Here is a 25,608-nt window from a genome sequence, read left to right as displayed (position 1 = left end):
GACCAGCCGGCTGCTGGCCTCACGGCCACATGCCGAAACAGAGGTGGACGATCATCCAACCAGAATGGAGGTATCGTGTGGTTAGCACGATGAGTCCCCCCCCCCCGCCCAGCCGTTATAGCTGGTTTGCGTAACCGGATTTCGCTACCTATCGTAGCTCCCCAGGTGCATCACGATGCTTGGTGAGCACCGGTCCCATACACTGGCCGAAATTTTATGAGAAAATTTCTTCCCCCATGAGGACTCGAACCAGCGCGCATTCCGTAACGCGAGTCTTAGGCAGGATGCCTTAGACCACTACGCCACGGCGCAGGACACATTATTGAATATTCATGTTAATTCTAGTTGAAATGCGAAATTCCGGACATTTAAAAATTTTTTTAATTGCCTGCCCGACAGGATAAAATGATTAAAAAGAGGACATATCCTCCTTTTGGCGGACGAATGTTAACCCTATTTATTTTGGATTTCCTGTCCTTGGAAATATGTTGTGGTTAAATTAAGTTTGAAGGTAACTTGATTCGCTAGCAGTAAGTTGTCAAAGCACAAAGGGCAAAAGAATGTTAGGAATATGACCAGATTTGTTGCTGATTAATCTAGCCTTCACCTCCTTAACTCCTCTTAAACAACGCTCAAGAGATTCCAACTTCGCTGTTGTGAGGTAGTATTCATAAACAGTGACCCTGTTAACATAGCTGTAAAAAATATTAGTGACGCAGAGAACAGACGTTGAACATTTTTCACTCCTCTATTTTTATAGTCTGAACAGTCCGCTATGACCAAAACAAGGAGTTAATATTCACAAAAACAATTTTGTAGAATAGTGGATAAAATTTTTCTAAATAATTTTTGAACAATATTTAATTTGTTTTGCGTCACAATTCCAAATTGTTATATCATATTTTGGTATTTTAGGGCATAAGTGCATGTATATTTCCAGAGTTTTTAGATCATAGAAATCCGAATCCTAGTGATAATAATGACGTCAATGATGAGAATTGAAGATAGACGATAATGAGAATACGTCGATGTCGAATATACAAAGATGACGAGAATCATTACGGCGGTGACGAATGTACGACGATGACGAGAATGACGACGGCTGTGGCGAAGATATGACGAGTGATGACAGAGATAACGGGGATACAGCGATGTTGAGAATGATGACGGCATTAAACATACGATGACGAGAATGATGACTGTGGCAAAGATACGACAGTGACGAGAATGATAACGGCGAAGACGAGGATATGACGATGACGAGAATGATGATGACGATGTTGGGAGATTGGTCACGATATTGATGGCGAGGATGGTAACAGTGACTTTACGAAAATGCCCAACGAAACAAGATACCAATAGAGCTGGTTCCATACTCGATGTGTGTCTTGTGATTCATGGAGTTTTCCTTCTAGTATTAATTTGTAATTCCCTTCATTCTTTTTCCAGTATTACTTTTCCATCACCATATCGCAGTTCCATTGACTGAATCGGCGTATTAGACCAGACAGTCGTAAAATGTTTTACTCTTGCACCTATATTGTAGTAGATGACAACGGCTTGTGCCGCAGTAAAATACTTTTAGACTTTGTATGCAAGTGCTTGTCTCGGATTTTTCGCAATTTCATTCCTATCTCGAGGCTAATGTAATAAGATTTGAAGATCATGAGATCATGACTCTTTTCATATTCATGATCGTCTTTTGACCGTCTCACATTGTTACCAGCGTGCTGTACGCTGAATAATTCTGACGTTGCAGTTGCCAACCATTGAGCTATGACACTGCCTTTGGGTGTTTGTTCAAGTGTCCTCTTCAGCCTCACATCAGTGTGTCATTAGCTGATTGCACAAATACTGCAACGTTGTTATAACGGTATATTTGTAAGTTCTCTTAACGTTTTTCGAACTCTGGCCTGATCTGAAGCCCCTAGTACCTACTAAAGAATGTGTTACGTCATTAAAAGACGCTGCATCAACTTCGCAGCTTCGATATTATTGGTGGTAGCGAGACTGTATTTTGATGAGATGAGGTTTTGTCATGGATTACCTGAAATTCGCCTTATAATTAGAGAAAGCCATGGAAAAACTCAACAGATAATCAGCCAAAGGGAGTGTCAAACCCACACCCAAACACTGGCTAAGATATGTATTAAAAAGTGACACAGAATTAATAGGATTCCTGTAATTGCGTGAAACGTTTATGCTCTTGGTTGGGTTTTGTTGTGACTATTACACTTTTACTACGTCATACTACTTTTTATCAAAAAAACTGTACGAAAGGACGTCTTTCAACCAATCATGGCTGCTTTTCGCACAATTTTATCACTTCCCTAATATCCCTAGTAGCTTAGGGCCGTATTCATAGACATTCTTAGCGCGGGCTTTCGGTGGATGATCAGCGAAGTAACGTTTTTCGTATTCATAAACCAGTGTCAGCGATATGATATGAATCCTGTTTAGCACGCTCGTAGCCCGGGCTAGCGAAATGTCTATGAATAGCACCCTTAGTTATCAAAATGTTCTGGTTCTATTATATGATATTACCTATGGTTATATAAATATAAGAAAAAATTCTCAAATAAATTTGCATTTCTAAGAAACATAAAACATAACGTTAATATCTTTTTACTAGATATTGCACACTTGATCTCAAACATATGAAAAGAAAATTCTTAGCGTTTTAATAAGAGCCTAGTAATTAAACGGATTATTATACACCTAAAGGTAGAGATAATGTTTCACATAGGCTACTTGATTGTTTATACATATATAACAGGTGCCAAAAGTAGATAAAAGTTCAGTCAGGTATAAACAACTGTGGCGATTTAAGGCTGCTTGACGTTCGGGAATTCGGGAGTGATCAATCTCGATGTCTCGAAACACTCACAAGCAGTCTTTACGTCAACGACGCGACGCGACGTATACAACATTGTCGTGCGGGTTTTCGGCTTTTCGGGCGCTGTTAGTCTTGCTTTCTTGATCGATGTTCATCTCTACTGCCTACTATTAAAAATGTGCTATAAATTCAATGAATTCCTTACTGTCTATAAACTATGGGATCTATATTTCAGCATTTCTTATATTAAACACAAACTTTTTCTTATTAAAATATTGAAGATAGTCGATTTAAAATAATATTGCTATCTCTTACTCTTCAACTTTCATTTTTACATTTTACAACTTTTATTTATACCTGTATTTATCTCTCTTTTCATAATATTTAATTTTTATGACATAAGTAACTATAATTTCGTACTATCACAATTGGGGCTTTGCCCTTTTATAGACAAATAACGTAGATACTGTGGAGATTTAAGGTAAGCGTTCACTACATCGTATCACACTCCTCGTACGAATCGCACGCAACGGATATTTTAAGTGCAGTGCGTTCACTGTAACGGCTTCACCTCATCGCCTCTACGGATTCCCCTATCAGCTGTTTAAAACATGACGTCGTACGATATTGACATTACTGAGAGCAGAGGAGTTGAGGTTAGGTCTATTAATTACGTCTGTTAGCGAATAAGAATTTATAATTGCTTCATGCGTCTTAATTGAAGAGGAAGAAACGAAAGAAATATTGGTTAAATAATATATTTGTAAGAAACGACTTGATTACTGTAATGGGAACGCCTCAAATTATATAATTCTTCGCAGTTTTCTACACGCGAAATAAAGTTTTCCGTCTGCCATTTTGGCGCGACACTGAACATGACACAACATAATAGTAACAGTTGACCAATTAAAATTGATTTATTAAAGAAGGCCATGATCGCACGCATCGGAAAAGTTGCTCATCCGAGAAACGTGGACGGATTTGCCGAGAGGCGATGCGTCCGATACGATGTAGTGAACGCGGTTACATAACAATTACAGCAAAGATATTTTTCCGATCCGTGCGATTCGTCCGATGCGTGCTATACGATGTAGTGAACGCTTACCTTTATACGGTCGTTAAGTCTCTTAACATCAGTGTTTGTTTCTCTAAAATTATTGCACTGATACAATGATTTTGTTTGATCACGGGGCTATAATTGCATAGGTCTACCATAAAGCTTATTAAACAAACACAAGTGGACCAGCACATGTATATTCCCCCCACACCTCCGGTGTGAATTAATTGGGAAATCGACTTGAATAGTTCAGCTTGTCATCTGTAGTTGAACTACCGGATATGAGTCATTAAGGACATTAACTTCGAGCCTGGCAATACTTGATTTAGGAGTGTCCAAGCACATCGTGATCAACACCGTTAAGAATATCGACTTTACTGCTTATGAGATTCCGGTGAACTCCAGTGGAGTTAGTTTAAATGGTAGGAAACAGTTCAAGTTGTGTCGGGACTCTCGTTTTTTAGTACCATTTCTGTTCCAATGCATTATTCACTATGAACAAGACCGCGCCGTATCTTGACATTTTTGAGTGAAATAAGTCTTGTAGAACAACTTCCTAGCACCTAAAGCCGATAGTGTCAGGCGAAACCTTACTTTATTTCATAGGGCACGTAACTCAGCCAATTTTCACAATACAAACTAGGTCAGGTATTATTGTCAGATAGCCTGCGATGGACGTCTGTATGGCAGACTTTCTCGGAGTAATTTATTGTTCTCCTCATTCGAGCATATTTCATTCTCAATTTGAATCGAAATAGCCTATTTCAAAATAGTCCTCTATGCTCTTTTTACCTATAGCTTTATTTCCCTTATCCTACGTCACATTAACCAACATTACGCTACCTTACCTTAACACTACGTTACCTTACCTTAATCAACCTACGTCACATTACCTTGACCAACCCTTCGTTACCTTACCTTAATCTTACATCACATTACCTTAACCAACACTGCGTTAAATTATCTTAACCAACCCTACGTTACATTACCTTAACACCAACCCTACGTCACCTTATCTTAAAGACAGGCTACGGCGCGACGTCACATTCTTAGTCATAACATGGCCAACATTGAACAAGTTTATATATAAATGCACGTTTAACATGAATTTAACATAGCAATTCCTTTGTTGTTTAGAATTTTGAACATACAGTAGGACCTCTATTATCCGTGGTAATGAAGGGGATGGACCGAACGGTTAATCGAAAAAATCGGATAATCCGTACCATAAAAGATTTTCATAAATAAAGTGCATAATATTTAGGCCTCCGTGGTGTTGTGTTTAACATACTAGTTAGTGGATCAGAAGTTCACTAATTTAAGTCTGGTTATCAGTGATGGGTTTTAAGGGCTAAGGGAACTCCTTGTGATGGTTGTCTGCCGAAAGATAGAAGTAGAGATCTCGTGTTACAGATTTACACACTCGTACTTCATACTATTTACCTTTTTTATTAAATCGCGCACAGTTGTAACGCCAATTTCGTGTTCTGATTCGATATGAGATAAAGATTCTACTTTCCCAAATCTCTCAATTATTTGCTCTTTTTTATACTTAGCACAACACATTTTCTTTCGACACCCATGGAAGATATTTTACATTTGTGTTACACAGAACATCCACTCCAACAGTAGAACAAGGACTGAATTGTACACGGGTTTTGCAATTGTGAAAATTCTTGGGTCATTAGCTTGAAAGGAGGTAGTGACTATTTTACAAGTTGGGAAAAACACCCCCGCCAACAAGTAACTGTATAGGACTTTGTTTTGTCCTGTAAAAAAGTGAGTGAGAGAGAGAGAGAGTCGGATAATCCGCCAATCTGTTAATAGAGTGACGGATAATCGGGGTTCTACTGTATATTTATATTAGGCGATTGTCAAGATGGCCATGACTAGACCATGATAATCACGTGACTCCAATTCGTGCCGAAGCCTGTCTTTCTCGTTAGCCACGATCTTAACCAACCCTACGTCACATTACCTTAACCAACACTACGTCACATCGCAACCAACCATGCGTTACATTACCTTAACCAACACTACGTCAGATTACTTTAACCAATTATTAATGGATAAAAATTTGCTCCAATGCCGAGGATCGAATATACGAGTAGCCTATATGTCGAACATGGAGTAAGGCCTCTAAAAGTAAAATACCAAAGAAGAGAGGAGATTCGATCCGGTGCTGTGGATTGAGCTTCGGGGTAGCTCAGTGGTTAGAGCGCTCAGTGCGTAGAACTGGGGGTGCCGGGTTCGATCCTCGGCGCCGGAGTAAATTTTTCTCCATTAATAACCAATGATGACCATAACAGAAAATCTTTATCTTAACCAACCCTACGTTACATTATCTTAACCAATCCTACGTCACATTACCTAACCAACTCTACGTTGAATTACCTTAACCAACCCTGAGTCACCTTACCTTAACTACGTAAAGATTAATAATTTTTGGTCCTACAGAATTCATATGTATTATCTGTATTATCATTGCCTTAACTATAGTTCGTGCATTTCGAGCTGGCGGCTCAAGGTCAAGCAATGGACTACATTTGCCATGCATGCTTACCCCCACTCCTGGACCGTTCTCCTCAAGAAAAGTCAACTGGACCAGTGGTGCGGCATGTTAGATAGGAAAGGGACCAGCCAGAGTTTAGGAGAAGGAGCAAAGAGTGGAGGAGAGGAAATGACCTTGATCCGCCAGTTCGAAATGCACAGACTATAGCTGTACATCACAGTACTCTTCCCTATACCTTTACCACGTCACTATATTTGAACAATGTACATCGTCTTACCTTACCCACACTCAACGTCACCTAGTTAGGCCTACGTCGTCCACTGCTATGGACTAACGGTGAGCATGTCTGAGCGCAAAACGAGCGGGCCCGGGTTCGAATGCTGGTTGGAACAAGTTACCTGGTTGAGGTTTCCTGAGGTTTTCCCTCAACCCATTAAGAGTAAATGCGGGGTAAATTTCGGCTCTGTGCCGTGGATTCATTTCACTAGGTTTATCACCATCATCTCACTCAGACGCTAGACATTCATCGCCGTTCATAAAGTGCCGTAAAATAAATCAATAAAAAATCTCACCTGAGCCAACCCTGTGTCACTTTACCTTAACGTACTCAGTTACTTTAACCTTAACATACCCCGCATCGCATCGCTTTACTTAATGTATCCCGCATCACTTTAATGCACATATTATCTGCAGTGCTTGGGAAAAGTGACACAAGTCAGTTTCCACAAACCTTTTTTGATAATTTATTGACAACTTACGGAACATCTGCTCTCTTGGAAAAAAAAATACGAAAGTATTCCTCGCATTACAATAATTCATACAGAAAAAAATCAAATCGACATAAACCAGTGTAAGTTGTCAATAAATTATCAAAAAAGGTTTGTGGAAACTGACTTATGTCACTTTTCCCGAGCACTGCAGATATATCCTACACCAATTACGTTGACTTATCTCCCACATTACCTTTACTTTAACGTACCCTACATCATCCATAAGCCACATAATATGTTCTTTGATTTGTTATATTCGAAACAAACGTTGTTGATATGACAAATAAAACAATTGAAAACAAATATCCTGTTTTAAATTTTTTTCTCTCTCTTAATGTGAACCATATTTTAAACAAGTTTCAGTAATTTTGAGTGTGCTCACTTCTGAATGACTATTACGTCTGTTTTCTTTAGAACTTTTCAAGTATAAAGATAATCAGTTGGGTGTTTGCGACACTTGGCCTGGTAACTGTCAACACGTGGAGTTACAGATAGCTCACCTGCTATATCCGGTATTTCAGGTTTATAAAGAAACGACTATTCGAATCATGTCTAAGGCCTTAACATTACGGAAATCATTCCAAGCCATTGTAGTTATACTTTTTTCAGCTTCTTTCGTATTCTGAGATATTTGCTGTATACAGCGGACAAAAGACATGTTTTAAAGCCAAAACTTGGCATTCACTTGTTGTGAATACGTAAGTCTGAAAAGGTTATTTATAATGGAAAATGTGTCTACGTCTTGCGAAGGTTCACTGCATACGAGACCAAATAGAATGTGAATTCTGTTGCGTCATTTTTATGTCAATGTCCGTAGTTACGCAATTGGAAATACACTAGTCAAATACGATCTTCAAGTTGACACAGTATGCATATAAATATGGTGGCAAGGCCAACAACACATTCTACTCCCAGCGATTCTGTCTCACATAAAATTAAGGCAAATGTGTTACAATTAATACAGAGTGCAATTAAAACAATCATGCCTTTGCCATACTCTGTAGCTATATCTAAATGACTTTTTTTCTAAACTGGCATATTACTTGATTATTTCTTGTAACTTTTACATATAACATTTTATGGGAAAACTAAAAATTATGAAGTTAGAATTCATTATTGTTTTTACATTATATGAAACGTAGAGTCTAAGGGCCGTATTCATAGACATTTTTAGCGCGGGTTTCCGGTGAATGATCAGCGTTTTTCGTATTCATAAACCAGTGTTAGCGATAGGATATGATTTGAGTTCTGTACAAGTAACCAGTGGATAGCCGGGGCTAGCTTAGTACGCTCGTAGCGCGTGTTGCGAAATGTCTATGAATAGCACCCTTAAGGATTTAACATGACTATTACACTTTTACTACGTCATACTACTTTTGGACCAATAAGACGGTACGAAAGGACGTCTTTCAATCGATCATGGCTGCTTATCGCACAATTTTATCGCTTCCCTAGCATTTGTTTAATTTTATCGCTTCCTAGCATTTTGTTTGTTTTTATCACTACCCTAACATTTGTTTCTTTGTTTGCCAACATTTCAAACTACAAATTCTTTACGGTACTACAAAACCTGCTTTGGGATCGTAATTTGTTCCCCGCATAAATAATCGACTGAAAATGGCAGTTCCGTTCAAACATTTTGATGAAGGTAACATTAGTGAAATAGAATTTTATTAAGTCAATTAATATCTATTTTATTTCTTCTAATCTTTATACACTTTCTTCTGTTTTATCACCTCCTTACTATTTGTTTCTTTCTTTGCCAACATTTTAAACTGCAAATTCTTTACGATACTAACTGAGAAGATATAAAAATATAACATGCTGTGCGATCGTCACTTGTTTACAGCATAGACAGTCAACTGAAAATGGCGGCTCCGTTCAAACATTTGCGTGTAGCTTACATTAGTGAAATAGAATTTCAGTAAGTCAATTAATATGATACTGTATTGGAATACTTTATTTCTTCTAATCTTTATATACACTTTCTTCTAATCATGTAATAGTTCATTAAATCCCACTCGAGTTTTGATTTTCTCTAGATAAATCAAAATCTGTAGTATTTCAATCAGTCAGTTCCAGTTAGTTTTTTTTTTTTTTTTCATATTTCCTCCAGACATGCAAGAGGAAACCACTCGAGCTAAGATTTACTGAAATATAATAAACATTAAATATCTATACAATGCAAACACATGCTCTCAGAGACACTCTGAAGCTAATATAGGATAGTATCTTGAGATGCGCAACAAATGTAACGATATTAATTTAAAAAGCACATTCGAATTTCTTCCTACAACCGTTTTTCTTAACATTAAGTATTAGTAGTGGTGACATAAAAGAAATCGAAGTCTTAAAAATGTTAAACTCAATAAACAATTCATACGTCACATACGGTCTTTAATTGTCAAGACTACCTGTCGCCCGTAATTTGTCTACCTCTGATTTTTACATTAAGTAAATCGCATCTCTCCAGATAGATACTTTAGATCGAATTAAAGTTTAAAGTTAATAAAATGAAAAAATATAAATTTCAGCAGAAACTTAAACTAAAATACATTATGAGTACGTGCTTTACGAGTCTCTACAAATTACGATCAATGACTGTAAAAATTTTAAGTGTTTCAAATGAAAAATTGTCCTTCTTTCTGCGAGATCGTGCGTATTTGCTTGTTTTCCGCACAGAACCAATACGCGGTAAGTGTGAAATACCACATTCAGTATTCCCAACGTAACACACATAACAATTTCCCTCTTCTTACCGCTTAAGCGCGACATTCATTTTACTGCTTTATGCTTTTAACATATTATTTTTAGCGACGTTTAACATAGTAATAATTATAAATTGGAAACTTACCACTGCAATTTCACCTAAATTGCAATGTTAATTATTGTTTTTAAATATTTGCAAAAATTAAGTAAAGTCTACTACTCCACGAAACTTACTGCATTCCTGATAGAAGTAACATTAAGGAAGCCGTGAAAAAATCAACGAGATTCCAGATGCCGATGTTATTACTGCAATATGTTATATAAATAATATTGTTAAAATATTAAAATGAAAAATAAATCATTACATAACCTTACCGTTTGTTTTAAGTTCGCATTTATAGACTGGGGGGGAAAAAAAGAAGACAGACGTATATCACGGCCTGCTGGAGTATAGTAAACACAGAAAACATTTTACAGCAACAATGTTGAAGAAAGATATTTTGGTGTTCCGAAGTTGGCGTCATTAAACAGAAACCAACATGGAGATTTCATTGCTACTAATTAGAAATTCGTCTTTCAGGTATGTAATAAACGATCTTCGCACAAAATAATGTACGATACACGAGCGGTATGTTTGTTTTCATGTTCTCGGAAATTAAAAAAGCTCAACTACGTTTCGCTTTTTCAATCTTTTCCTCGAACATGAAAACGTCAACATACCGCTCTTGTAACGTATATTACTATTTCTTCGTTCCTAATGGCGTTCTCGCTACCAAATTCTTCTATTATAGCACTCATTTCCAACCGCCTAGCTTTGTTTTGTTTGTGTATGTTCACTGAACAGCAGACCTGAACTAGCGTTGGATGACGTCAAGCTATACTCCATACATATCTACACCATTGCAGGTTGCTTGGAGGCTTTACGTAACCAAACCCAGGACTCTTGTTGATTAGAAAGCGAAATATTTGTGAATCACGAATCAGTGATAGAATTGTAGATTAAATGGAGCATGGTGGTGTAATCTGTGTATAGCCAGATGTAAGCATGCGTCAGAGAAGCACCTAAAAATAAGCATTCTCCCACTCAGTTTCCTGTGGGGAGTAGGAAGCTCAAATCAGCGTTTCTAGTTGAGATATTTCGCACAGGATCAGCAACATTTGACACCCGCGAGTTTTCCTTTTCGTTCCTGGGTTTCAGTGTCGAGTTGGCAGAAGTAGAGAGAATTGCATTTTGACAATGCATCATCTCTTCTTCTTCTTCTTCTTCTTCTACTTCTTTCTCATATTCCCCTTTTCCTCTTCCCTTACTCGCTTTCTCTTCTACTTTGCCGGTGTATGGTTTTCCAAGAGAACGCCACTGGATTTAACCAATGCGAGCTTCCTCGCCTGTCGCCAGTTCACTGCAGTCTGCAACTTTTTCTTCTTACTCGAGATCTTTTCCGTTGAATCCTTACTTCATAAACTCTTCTTGAGTATCGCTCTTCTCCCATCCTAATTAAATGGCCATACCAACGTATTAATATTAGAGGAGAAAAATTCGCTCCGCGCCGAGGATCGAACCCGGGTTCTTGGTTCTGCGTGCCAAGCGCTCTCACCATTGAGCTATGCCGAAGTCCAATCCACAGCACCGTATCAAATCCCTTTCCTCCATTGTTTTTCCCTTTGTGGCCTGACTCCAAGTTGGACATGTATGTTGACATTTTATATCCCGGCGCCGGAGAGAATTTTTCTCCGTTCCATCACTCTTTCATCATGTGATGACGCAGAATATCTGCATGGAAATATCATATGTACTTCGGTACATCAAAATATATATATGATATGCGTAATAAATCACTTTGTGATTTAAGACGGCGCCCATACCGTCGGATCCCGGCCAACCAGTCACTCATTCGAGTGCACCTCAACACATGTATGGACTTCGGTCCTGCGTTCATAGACATCTATGACGTAGTGGAGAGGGCGGCCACTAGAGCGAACCCAAGAGATGGAGCTTAATCTGAGACGATTCTAACCGGCGTCGGGGTTGTATCCGGCGTGGCTTAGTGGATAAAGCATCAGCACGTAGAGCTGAAAACCCGGGTTCAAATCCCGGCGCCGGAGAGAATTTTTCTCCGTTCCATCACTCTTTCATCATTTTATATTAAGTCAACTGCCATTATACAGTACAAGGAGAGTACTCAGTTGAGGGACTTGGTGGCCGGGATTGCACAGTAATATGCACTGTTGCTAGAAGAATCTACGTAAAGATTATTATTTTTTTGGCCCTACAGAATATATCAAAATGTCGTAGAACCAAGGACCCGGGTTCGATCCCCGCGCCGGAGCGAATTTTTCTCCTTTAATATTAATTGTTACCATAACATATATATTCTGTAGGACCAAAAAATAAAAATAAATAAATAAATAATAATCTTTACGTAGATTTTCCTAGCAACAGTGCATATTTCTGTACATATTACTGTGGAATCCCGGCCACCAAGTCACTCAACTGAGTGCGCTTCTTGTATAACGGAAGTTGACTTAATATAAAATGTCAACATACATGCCCAACTTGGAGTCAGGCCACAAAGGGAAAAAACACTGGAGGAGAGGGGTTCGATCCGGTACGGTGGATTGGACTTCGGCGTAAGTCAATGGTGAGAGCGCTTGGTACGTAGAACCAAGGAGCCAAGTTCGATCCCCGGCGCCGGAGCGAATTTTTCTCCTCTAATATTAATTGTTACCAAAACAGATATATTCTGTAGGTCCAAAAAATAATCATCTTTACGTACATACCAACGTAGCTGATTTCTTTTCCTCATGCTATTATTTATTAACTCCATCTCTAAAGAATAAATTTTCGTAACAGTTGAGGACACAAAAATTCCTTATGTATCAGGGATACACCCATCCTTAGAATACGACCTCCAGTTTCGGGAATGAAACTACAGTTGTGTTAGTTGGAATATTTTTTTTTCGATTTACAAATCGAAAATATGGGTCTATGATAAGAAAAATTAAGAGCATGCTTATATTTTGTCGTCATATGAAGCGACATTCCGAAATTAACCCCAGCTCACAACCAATTTTTCATTGTGGTTCGCTCAAATTGCATCGTACATATGTTATCACCTTAATGTTGCAGAATTCGCGATTATAAATCAAACAAGTGGTCGTACAAGTCTGTAACTGCTCTTGATGCCGAGATATTACCGAGAGAGGCAGCGCGGCAGGCTAATTTTATACGCAACGTCGGCATCCTTACGCCTTTAGCGAGAGGAGGTGGCGTCATCGGGCGTGGTCACACAAGTTACATTGTTCATGACCTAACTAATAACAGCTTCCGGCTCTGGCTCATAGTGTTGTTACGGTAAACACTCGAAATTTTGCCATTTCCTGTTTAGCACGGATCCCGGGAATGGTGTCCATACTCAGTGCGCGGAAAGACGCATTCTGCGTCAAAAAATAATTAAATGTATTCAGATCAGCTCTTCAATTTTGAATTAAATTGGAATCCTCTTTATTAGATGTATACATATTTTTCTACCATTCTCTATTTATATAGGCTATTTATTTATTTATTTATTTATTTATTTATTTATTTATTTATTTATTTGCTTATTTACTTTATTTTACTTACTTACTCACTCAGTTATTTGTCTATTTTATTTTATTAATTATTTACTTATTTATTTATTTTCTTACTCAGTTATTTATTATTTATTTACTTATTTATTTATTTACTTATTTACTTACCCACTCATTCAGTTATTTATTTATTTTATTTAATTATTTATGTATCTATTTATATACTTACTTACTTTACATTACTTACTCACTCACTCACTCAGTTATTTATTTATTTACTTATTTATTTATTTATTTATTTATTTATTTATTTACTTACTCATTTATTTTATTATCTATCCATCTGTCTATCTATCTATCTGTCTATCTGTCTGTCTGTCTCTGTCTGTCTATCTGTCTGTCTATCTATCTATCTATCTATCTATCTATCTATCTATCTATCTATATCTAATCTATCTGGAATAGTAAAAAAGTAACCTTAACCATTGTTTATTTACTTGTTTGCCATTTTTCTTACTCTGTTATCTTTCATCATCTATTTGTTCTTTTTTTGCTTTGTATACTTTGTCTAATGGCAGCCTTTAATTTGAGGAAGCTCTGGTAAATAATTAAAAAGATAAAATAATTGGGTATATACAATAAGACTACAAACACTTTATCAACTTTTCAACTTAGTCCGCACTACATTCAATGCAAGTGTTCCTGTTATACTATGTTGAAAAGTGATGGAGTGTTTGTAGTCTTATTGTACATATTAATTTAATAAAACAATTATTAAGATTACTTTTTGACTGTCTGTCTGTCTGTCTGCCTGCCTCTCTGTAGTTTTGCCTGTTTCTCTGTCTATCTAGGCCTATGTGTCTATTCATGTGCTAATTCTTAAAAACTAAAACTGGTCGTTCAGAGTTTAACCTCTTTATTATATTCCTCACAAACAGTATTTCGAAAGACTAGGTACAATATTACGACCGTTTAGAACGTTTCTGTACACGTGACGTTCCTTCTAGCTTCGATGCTGGCGTACACTGCTGGTGAAAGTTGAGAATTCTGTTCATAGATTAATTTTAGTGAACTAAAATTATTGTAATTTCATATACTACTCAATTTCGCAATGGAAAAGAATATAAATTTTTCAACGCGTTGAATCTTTTGTTCGTTGACAGTAGTCGCGGTACGTGCAACATGTGGCATGCTGCGAATTATAGAGCACCCTCTTTAAAATGGTTTCCACCACTCGAACACTATTGAACGAGATGAACAGTTTTCCTGGAACTCTGCTAGGAGTTTTCTATAAATATCAGCAGCACCGACGCGACGTGTTGCTTTCGCACTGAGAGAACTTGCTGATAATTCGTTGTGCAACAACATTTGAGACATAGACATTTGACAAATGAAAGACTGGTAATAAGAAAATAAAAGTGTTTATAATAGATTAACGGTAAATTCCTTCAGTCGCCATAAAGGCGTATAGGGATCATGGAGGTAGAGCTCCAGCATTTCGTGACTTGGACACTAGATTGAGGTTGTGTGATCGGTAACACGTTCCGACCGCCTTTTACCAACTGAAAAAGTCCAGCAACTAGTTAATAAAGCGAACTGCTAATGACTCAGAACAAAGACGCGCTGACTTCTGTACCTGTTCGTTCCTATAGTCGCGACGCTGTTATTCCCGGCGTGACTCCTCCTCTTTGCTTACGTCTTAGGAAGTCAAGGCTCTATAAAGTCTAGGAAAGTAGTATCGTTCGCCATTTTTGTTCTTTTGTTCCCGAGCTACCAGACGAGGGATCTACTTGCCACACCGTTAAACATTATCATGTCGTAGCTCCTATGATAATAAATCAAACGCACTGTAATTCAGCAAATAATTGAGCGGCAAATAACGTCCTCGTGTGCTTTCTGCGAACGCCAACGAAAGAGCCAAAATGGCGGGCGATTATATATTAAGTATTTATCCAGCCTTATGAAATGCTTTACATCTTCATCAGCGAATCACAAGAACCACACGTTTAAATGTAGCCGAACTGCAACGTGATTGGCTGCCGGAAATTAGAGCGACGGGACTATACTTTGTTTCCTCATGCTCATGACCTCGTAACTCTTATTCTTTGAGTTGATAGACTGATGACAGAGAGGGGAATCCCCACGTGGAGACGTCATACATAATTTTTAAACGCAGAGTCATACCAGCCTTTCCCCAGTCAATTAAGATTTGAGGTTAATGAACTAAAAAGCCAGAATAAATCAAATATTAATTTTGTGCGTCCAATACTCCAGAGTTATCACTAGATTTACGGTACACCATAATTTCGACATGTCTCTAATTGCGGCACCAAATGGCTTCCCAAAAACACCAGATCTGGTGACAAAATTGCCAACTTGGAAACTCTGATTCGATACGTTTCATAATAATAATAATTATTATTATTATTATTATTATTATTATTATCCCCTAATAATACGAGCGAAGGATATGAAAACTGAAAATACGATGGAGGATCGAAAAGTAATGCACAACAACTTTTTGTGGCAACGTATTTAATAGATAATCAAAATGAAATAATGCAGAAAAAGCTACAGGTTTTACCTATTTTTCAACACAGGAACCAAGTCTCTCGACACATCCCCCATCGTGACACCAAATTCAGTACACCTCGTTTACAAAACTACGTTTTTTGGGCGTATAACCACCTGCGCACAACTGAGTTCACTTCTTCATCCGAACCAAAGCGTTGACCTCCTAAGAATTGTTTCATTGGTCCGAAGAGGTGAAAGTCAGACGGTGCGAGGTCTGGGCTGTAGGGTGGGTGACTGCTGCCTCAATGCCTCAGACATTGGGTGGTGTTGCAGTGGTCACTGGTCGGCCGGAACGTGCTTCGTAAGTAAGATTTACTCAGCCCTCTTCGAAGAACCTACACCACCTGGAGATGTAGCTACGGTCCAGACAATCAACACCATACACCTCCAACATTTCCCTGTGGATTTCACTCGGACTTTTTTGTTTTGCTCAGAAAAAAAAACGGACTACACCTCGCTGCTCTTCACAAGTAGACGATGCTACACGTTCCATCTTTACTCATTAGTTACCGCTCGTTCCGCCAGAGTGACACCTAATCGAGCCATCGCTGTCTGTAGCGCAAAATTCAAACTGTCTGCCAACTTTGAACGTCCTAACCAAAATAGTATACCGTAAATAAATTGATGTGCGTTACTTTCCGATCCTCCCTCGCATAAACAACGACGGGGAGCGTTATCGCAACTCAATCGTACAGGACAATAGAGGCTCGTTGTTTGGTACTGCCATCAAGGTTATACGCCAAAATCGGTGGCGCCGACAGTACAGTATAAGCTGATTCACCGAATATACTGTCTTGCTCTGTAAAAATGGCTGTTGAAACTGTATTAATATTCCGCTATACTTTTAGTGTCTGTTGCTATCCTCTTCATATTCTAATATGTAATGTTATGCATTGTATCTTTTTAGGAGACACCGTCTTCATCCAAGGAGCTGCGGCCACTCCCTTGGAATTGGTGAAAGAAATGACAGAGTATGGCAAGAGTGCAAAGCTGAAAGGCGTGACTGTGTGCCACATGCACACAGAGGGCGAAGCCGGTTACACGACCCCAGAGTGTGAAGGTAAATGTGTTGCTAATGTATTGTTTTCTTTTTAATGTTCGTAGTATACAAACATTATTTGGATTCTGCGAGAATTTAGTGTTAGTCATTCCCGTCGTCGCTGGGAAACTGATTTTTAACATGCCGCCTTCCGTATACGACTTTCTTCGGAGATTTATTGGGTGTATTTCCGTTCGAATTCAATTCCAGTCAACTGTATTAATTCACGTGTGAAGTAAACATTTGACAGGAAAGCTTTAGCCATCTTTTAATATGAAAAGTTCAAGCGCTTAACATTGAGAAATCTGGTCATATATTGTTAATACGGTGACGTCAAGGGCTGACTGCGGACTGGGAGGTCCGGGGTTCGATCCCAGGTGGTGACAGGATTTTTTCTCGTTGCCAAACTTTCAGAACGGCCCCGAGGTTCACTCAGCCTCCTATAAAATTGAGTACCGGGTCTTTCCCGGGGGCAAAAGGCGGTCAGAGCGTGGTGCCGACCACACCACCTCATTCTAGTGCCGAGGTCATGGAAAGCATGGGGCTCTACCTCCATGCCCTCCCAAGTGCCTTCATGGCATGTTACGGGGATACCTTTAACTTTTTTTTTTACCATACAAGCGCGTACGTCACGCAAACGATAAGAGCCGCGCTGTTCCCAGTGTTGCCAATTCAGCGGTTTTCCCGCTAAATCTAGCTTTTTTGGATAATCGTCTCGCGGGTAAAATTATATCATCCCGCTTAGCGGGAATACTAGCGGTTTTTAATCTTTGAAGTTTCTGAAAAGAAAATATTTATATTAGCGTTATTGTTGTTTTTGCAAGTTTAATACCGGTCGATTCTAACAATCGGATAGTAAAAAATGTAAATGTGGTGGCATTCTAATTAAACGTTAAACATCGAACACCTGCTGTCGCCGTGCACTAGTACTTCATATGATCAACAAAGGCTTTAATAATATAATACAGTAGCGTGCAAATTAATCCGAACACGACATATTTTTACATTTTCTGTCATTGTTAACCTCACAGCTGCTCATACCGCTTTAATTGACATCTGTAGTACGTGTAATTCCATTGTTGAAGGTCTGTCATTATTTTTTTTTACAATATGTGACATTTTGCCTGTCGTTTTGTACTTATAAGCATTTCAGTTGTGTTGAAGACTTAATACTGCTATCCTGTGTACATTCTGTCGTCTTCACAAATGGCTACAACTCCACGAAAACGGTCTAAAATTATAACATTAGCAGAGCATTCTTCTATGACACAGAGGCAAATTGCTACAGAATGTCACATCGGTTTGGCTACTGTTAATTCGATCATAAAACGATACAGGGAGACTGGATCCATCACACCCTAGAAAAAAGAAAACTGTGGCCGGAAAAGGAAGACTTCACCTGCAGATGATCGTTTAATTGTCAGGAAAAGTAAATTAAATCCTAGACTAACTGCTGTCGACTTAACCCGCTAGTTAATGGCTACTACTGGGGCGAATATTCACGTCACAACAGTGCGGCGTAGGCTTTTGGAAGCTGGACGAAGGGCTCATAAGCCTATTAAGAAGCAACTGCTAACCCCTGTTATGTGCAAAAAACGCTTAATGTGGGCAAAATTACATCAACACTGGACAGTGAATGACTGGAAGAATGTACTTTTTTCCGATGAGTCTCATTTCGAGGTCCACGGCCACCGTGTTTCTTACGTACGGAAAGGATCCGAAAAAGTAACAGCAGCTCCTCTCCAACAAGCACCCAAATACCCCCCTAAAGTAATGTTTTGGGGTTGTTTTACACATGAAGGGCCTGGAGCATTAATACCTATCAAGGGAATAATGAATTCTGATAAATATATTCACTTATTGGAAACCAGAATCGTACCCCAGCTGCAAAAATCATTTCCGGATGGCAGAGGTATGTTCCAACAAGACCTGGCACCATGCCATACGTGTCGAAAAACTACAGAATTCTTCAACAAGAAGAATATTCAGGTACTCCCCTGGCCAGGCAACTCACCCGACATCAACCCCATTGAGAACTTGTGGTCAATTTGCAAAAGAAGAATGCAAAAAAATGGATTATTCTACGAAGGAGAAGATTATTTCTACCCTCATTGGTGTATGGTTTCGCGATGAAGAAATGAAGAATATTTGTGGGAAATTAGTGGAATCCATGCCAAATCGTCTCAGAGCTGTTATTAGGAACAAGGGAGGCCACATAGATTACTGTGGTATGTCTTGGACCCTTTTTTTATATCCCGTTTGAGTGTTTTTGCATAAGTAATTACGTTGTTCGGATTAATTTGCACGCTACTGTATATTAGAAATTACATACAGACTAAATTCAGTTGCTTAAAGAATATTATTTGTGTAAGACGTGTACCATGACAGTGTTAACTATTACTCGTTTTATAAATACACCGGTACAATATCGTTAAACCTTTCTCTGTGCTATTTATCCGTAAATAATTGAGATGTGGGGCCTCAAGATCAGCAACGGTTTCGTAAAGAGTGGCTACGTGAAGTGTAACATAAAGACAAACACAATTGAATTCTGGAGCGAAGTAGCCATTTACAGGGACGCATCTAATATAAATCCTTTTCAAGAATTGCTTGATCTTATTGTTTTCTAGGTCTAATGCTCAAGTGAAGAGAATATTTTTGTAGTATGATGAATGTCGTGAAGTCTACGAAAACGGATGGGGACAGAATTAATGGATGCAATTCTGACAATACGGGCAGGTCTGAATCATGTGAACAAGTGTTACAAGAATTATCAGGTCAGTGGCGGTTCCTCGGGGGAGGGAAGGGAGGGACGTCCTCCTCACATTTTTCTTCTTTTGAAAGTAAATACCAAATAAAATATATGCCTTGAAATTCAAAGAAGATTCGATAATTTTTAAGTTCACAGCTATAAGAAAACCTCGTTTGATCGAGTTTTAAACGATGCGCGCTCATGTGCTGCTAGAAAACTGTGAGAAAGATGCGAGATTGTTTGTGTGGAGGAAAGCCAATCCATTCCTCCTTTACTGCAGTTAACACACACAGACAACAGCGCACTAGCGGCCAGAGAAAGAAGCAGAGTTTTAAAGGGAGTAAATGAACGTAGAGGGAGGAGATCCTGCTCTGAATCAGCGCATGGGCGGGAAATAGAAACCGACTGTTCGTGCAGCAAGCTCGCTACCGCTGCCATCTAACGATCTTGCATTCAACCAGACTATAACACACCTAGGAGGAGACACAATAAAACAGTTTTAACGCAACGCAATGAAAGACACCATATCATTTTTTTTTAATTATAAATAAAAAATATTCTTCATTGCACTTTATATAGGCTACTATTCATGGTTTAAAACTTTCAAGGATATTTGAAAGTTAAAGTCGGGTTTATATAAAACAAAGAGGAAGTAGTTCTACTTCAGTATCGCAGATCATTTTGGCCCCTGAAATTCACTTCCATTCATTGTGTACTAGACAGGGCAACAGCCAAGTTGTCAGTTTGTACAAATATATTTGAAATTGAAAGTAGGTACTCCAAACTACATTATTTTTAACATAAAAAATCGGCCACCGGCAACTTTGAACAATAATGGTACTATGACTTTACAAGAACTGATATTCTTCAAAAGCATGTGATACTGAACCTGTAAAATGTACATGTTGCAACACAGACCACGTGGGTGGGTGCAGTGTTCTCGCTTTCCTCAGATTATTTCCCATTCCCATTCCCATTTCCGCGGTTCCGATTACGTGTTAGTAGCTATAGTCTCTTCCAATACGTGTGATGCTGTAGTGTGCTTGAAAAATGCTGCGAAGTTGTGAATTTCCTTGTAATTGTTAATTTGTGCAATTATTCAACAATGAATGGAAGTGAAAACATTATATTTTATGGAAAATTTAGGAAACTCGGTTTACAAGAACAGATTATATTGCTATACAGAAGGGAAGGCCAACCTCAACACTACCTGGTCTTACATGTGTGCATGTTGGCTAATTTATAGCATGTTTAATTCAAGGTGTCATTTCGTGCTGTTACCTTCTTTTCTCCTCTTAAGAAATACGCAGGAGCCGCCACTGATTTACACCTCTAGTTTTTTTTATTTATAATTGTGATGATATAGCCTATCTACAGTATAATTCAGTATTGTTAAATTTACAAAATAGAGAATTATCACTTCGTAGCAACTGCAATAAATAATTAATACAATTTAACACAAATGCAGTAAAGCGGCATTAAATGATTCAGAACTGCAATTAAAATAAATCGAAACAACACGTATTTAAATAGCTATTTATGCAACAAGTTGCGAAATGATGGCGTTTTAAGCACGAGAAGTGAAGATTGTCACCGAACCGAAGAGGAGGTGGACAACACAGTGAACACGGGCGTGCTTAAAACGCTAGTTTCGCACGTGTTTCATAAAAGATTTTTTAGACAGTCGATCGAAAATCCCTATGTAATAATAATAATAATAATAATAATAATAATAATGATTTTATTTTAAAGAAAATAAAATTATTGATTCGCTCTCTCGCAATGGCGAACTTCTGATATTAAAGACGAAAGGGTATTACATTCGTATGGAAAAAGATAGATTTCACGACCTTCGGATATGCAGTAGACTATGGTGATTGTTTTGATGGTTGTTAGGAGGTTGTTTAAGTGGAGTTTTGCTTGTTATGTAATTTTAGAATAGGTCTATACAATAAATAAAGTTATAAATATAATTAGCAAAATGATTGATTCGGAAGTGAATATGTATGTATCAAATCTCCAAAGGTTGTAATTTCCAATTTAAATGTGTTGTAAATATTTATAATAAATAAATAGTTGAAATTCATATTTACAGTATTTCTAATTAGCGTACTTAAAAGTACATCACAGTCTACTATATACAGTCGCGAAGCTTGAGCTGATTTTTTGCAAATCTCGTGATAAAGCGCTCCAAGCGGTTAGCAACTAGAAACAATAGACTGTCCATGGTCGACTTTGGACTGTGTCGTATTTCCATCGAGTGCTAGCTCGTTGCGTTTTTCACATTGATGCTTGTGAAATGTTCGTTATTGGTTGTAATGAAAATGTTAATGGCTAAAATACAATAATTGGACTAATAATATTTTATTAGAGACGTAGAAAAATTAAGTGCGTTTTAATGAAATTTATTGATAACGTTTTATTTTCAATTCTGGTGGTATTATTATTGCTTAGGCCTACTTTTTTTTTCAAAGGATATGTTTTTAATTATAGTTGTTAATTTTGTTGTTATTTTTATTTGTTTCTTTACTAGAGACGTAGAAAAAGTCTGATACAATAAAATTTATTGATCACGTTTTATTTCCAATTCTGGTATGATTATTATTGCTTAACATCATCCCAATTTGTTAACTACGTAAGCCTACACTACAAGTACCGGTACACGTAAGTTACTCCATTAATTCATATTTCCATTATTATTGTTGTAAAGGGAAATGCAAATTAATATTTATTGGTTTCATAGTTAATTATCGCTATAATCTTGAATGAGTGAAGCGATTATAGTAAATTTCAGTTGGTTTTGCACAAACAAAAATAATATTAACCTATTTCTTGCAGGTGTCTTCGAGTTTATGGTGGAATTTAATATACTTCATTAAAATAATAAATTAACTTTATGCATTTAATATTTCAATAATGGAAGGAAGGTGTTAATATTTCCAAAAGAACACAACGAAAGTGTAACATATTTTGTCGTCTACTAGGAGAGAGATCTGCGATGATGAGGCGATAGTAGCGATCCTAGTGGTGGGCAACTACCCATGTTTGCATTTTTACTACATATTGAGCTTCGCGACTGTATATAGTAGACTGTGAGTACATTTAAGCACGGAAATTAACTTTTAAGCATTCTAATTTATGGATTTGGAAATTCGATACTAAAATGAGAATCGAAAAGTCATTATGAAACGACTGTTTATAGATACAATTTTCAATATGGGCACTAGACTGAGATTGCCATAATGTTATTGCGAAATTAAGGTAAGCTAGGCATGACAGAAATTATGCCCTGTTAAACAATTGACAGTTATAAAGCTTACACTGTCTGGCTGAATGGATTGAGTATCAATTATAATGACTCTTCTTACTGACAATTATTGTTGAATGTATTCCATGTGATGTTTCTTTATATCTATGGACGAAAATAAACTACGTCTTGCAAATTGTAGTTCTTTTAAGTGATTATGTCGATTTCATAGTCATTGCTACCATTTGTGTTGATAGTGCAGATTACATCGAAATAATGTTTTAGTATTAACAGGAACGTTGCATTAAAGTTTTGAAAAGTGCTGTAAAGAGATGGTATTTCCCCGTTATTCTGTTACAGACGTTGAAGACAAACTGATATCAGTATGTTAATAAGCTGTCTTATTAATATACGTGTGCAGTTACACTGCATAGGCCTACAATCATAATTTAATCATGTCTCGTGTGAAAACAAACAAATTTTCGAAGTCAAGCAAGAAGTCGGATATTACAGACTGGAATCTATTTCTAAGAGAGGCTAAAGATGACTTCCTTAAAAACTGGACGGCAGATAAATCCATGCCTGCGAAGTTGGCTGACTTTCGTCATATAAAGAGTCTGGGGCGTGGCTCTTTCGGTAAAGTAGAGCTGGTTGTACATGATAGAGAGAAAAAGTTGTACGCGATGAAGATTATGAAAAAAGAAAAAGTCGTAAAACGAAAACAAGTTGAGCATACACATAATGAAAAGAGGGTCCTTACCTCTTGTCGTTTTCCTTTTATAGTGCAAATGTGTTTCTGTTTCAAGGATAACACTCGCATCTATTTCGTAATGCCATTCATTGCAGGTGGCGAAATGTTTGTTTATCTTCGAAAGGTACGGAAATTTGACGAAACTCTTTCCCGATTTTATGCCGCACAGGTATTGTTGGCTTTAGAATACCTGCATTACTTAGACGTAGTACATCGTGATCTGAAGCCTGAGAACATCCTAATAGATACAGATGGGTACTTGAAAATAAGCGATATGGGGTTCTGTAAACTTGTATCGGCTAGAACATGGACCCTTTGCGGCACTTCAGAATATATGGCACCAGAAATTATCCTTGAGAAAGGATATGGCAAATCGGTTGATTGGTGGGCCTTTGGAATACTAATCTATGAAATGTTAGCGGGTTATCCTCCATTTTCTTCTCATGATCCGATGAAGCTGTATGAGAAAATCGTAATTGGTAAATATAAACTTCCGAAACAATTTGGAAGTGATTTAAAAGATTTACTGAAGAACATTCTGCAGGTTGATCTAACTAGAAGATTTGGCAATCTGAAAGATGGCGTCGAAGATATAAAAAGACATACATGGTTTAAAGATACGAATTGGTTGGCGATTTTAAATAAAAAAATAAGTGCACCATACATTCCTCAATATGAAAGATTCGATAATCTGAATAACAACATACGGTATCGGAATTTTCCAGTAGAAATGAGAAGTCTCGATAGATTTCAAAGCGAGTTTGCGTTTATTTGAAATAATTCAAGACGTGAAACATGTTTGTGGGCTATTATACTTAATGCTGACAGATGGAAATGTTACGAAGTTACAAGACAGTGCAGAGTGTAAGAATTATTTATGCATATTGTCTAACAAAAACAAGCTTGTTCAGAGTTACGTGTGTGTCATCAGTGTTGTGTTCTTTAGAATCGACAACAAAGTTTAATATTCATATTTGGAATGTACTAATGCACACATCGTTTCACATATTGTCCATTGCAGTGCTACCAAAAATGTACTGTTATACAGGATGCTATTCTCTGTTTTGATTAGTATTATTATTGGACTATTCAGACTCTTTTGCTCAGCTTGTAGTGTTTCAGGTTCAGCTTGGAATATGTTGTTCATTAATCATCAGTAGGTACTTCATTAAGTATACTGTATTTTCAAAAATACTTGCTTGGAAGTTACTTATTTTGTATCTAGATTTTTATGAAGAAGTACTGAAAACATATTTAAAAGATACATTATTAAATACATCATTAGAAATGTGTTATTGCCAGGGCCCGGATTTTGATGACATAAAAATAAAGAAGGATCTATAAAATGACCTAAAAAGTCAATAAAATGATTTAAGAAAATACTTAAAAATTTGTGTCTTCATTTTAGGGTATGGCTGTACAGCACAGTTCTTATTTCTGCAACGTCAGAACCGAAATTAAAAACTAATATTAATTTAAACTCGCGAATTTGTATTTTCTGGGAAAGAGCACTAAAAATATTATCTTATTCAGAATTATTGCAATAAGTAACCACTGGCATAATCTTATTCCTTTGCTGTGGTTGTGCCAGAGAATCAGTCTCATTCCGAAGCTTATTTTGAGGTTTCGTAACGATCTGTTTTTACGGTGATGGGTTGTTAGCCCTTCGCCCAACCCCCAAGCTGGAGGACCATCCCTCATCGCCTGTCCGCGACTGCTTATTCAATATATTCACAGCTACCCTCCATATCTGGAGGCCGCCTCCTCGATCCGCAACCTGAGGACGCGCAA

The 25,608-nt window shown here is 37.6% G+C and overlaps 2 protein-coding genes across 2 annotated transcripts in view; both read left to right on the top strand.

Annotated features, from left to right (window-relative positions):
* LOC138697702 (4-hydroxybutyrate coenzyme A transferase) overlaps window positions 1-25,608 on the top strand; it is a 112,666-nt gene that overhangs the window by 63,706 nt on the left and 23,352 nt on the right. The window contains exon 2 of the mRNA XM_069823175.1: window positions 16,936-17,088. Coding sequence (XP_069679276.1) covers window positions 16,936-17,088 — 153 coding nt within the window. The remainder of the gene's footprint in view (window positions 1-16,935; window positions 17,089-25,608) is intronic.
* On the top strand, window positions 23,399-25,323 carry LOC138697703 (cAMP-dependent protein kinase catalytic subunit 1-like). The gene has a single exon (XM_069823176.1). The coding sequence runs from the start codon at window positions 23,522-23,524 to the stop codon at window positions 24,590-24,592; it is 1,071 nt and encodes a 356-aa protein (XP_069679277.1). The 5' UTR covers window positions 23,399-23,521; the 3' UTR covers window positions 24,593-25,323.

The sequence above is a fragment of the Periplaneta americana genome, chromosome 4, assembly GCF_040183065.1.
Source record: "Periplaneta americana isolate PAMFEO1 chromosome 4, P.americana_PAMFEO1_priV1, whole genome shotgun sequence".
Classification (NCBI taxonomy): domain Eukaryota; kingdom Metazoa; phylum Arthropoda; class Insecta; order Blattodea; family Blattidae; genus Periplaneta; species Periplaneta americana.
This window is presented reverse-complemented; position numbering and strand designations above follow the sequence as displayed.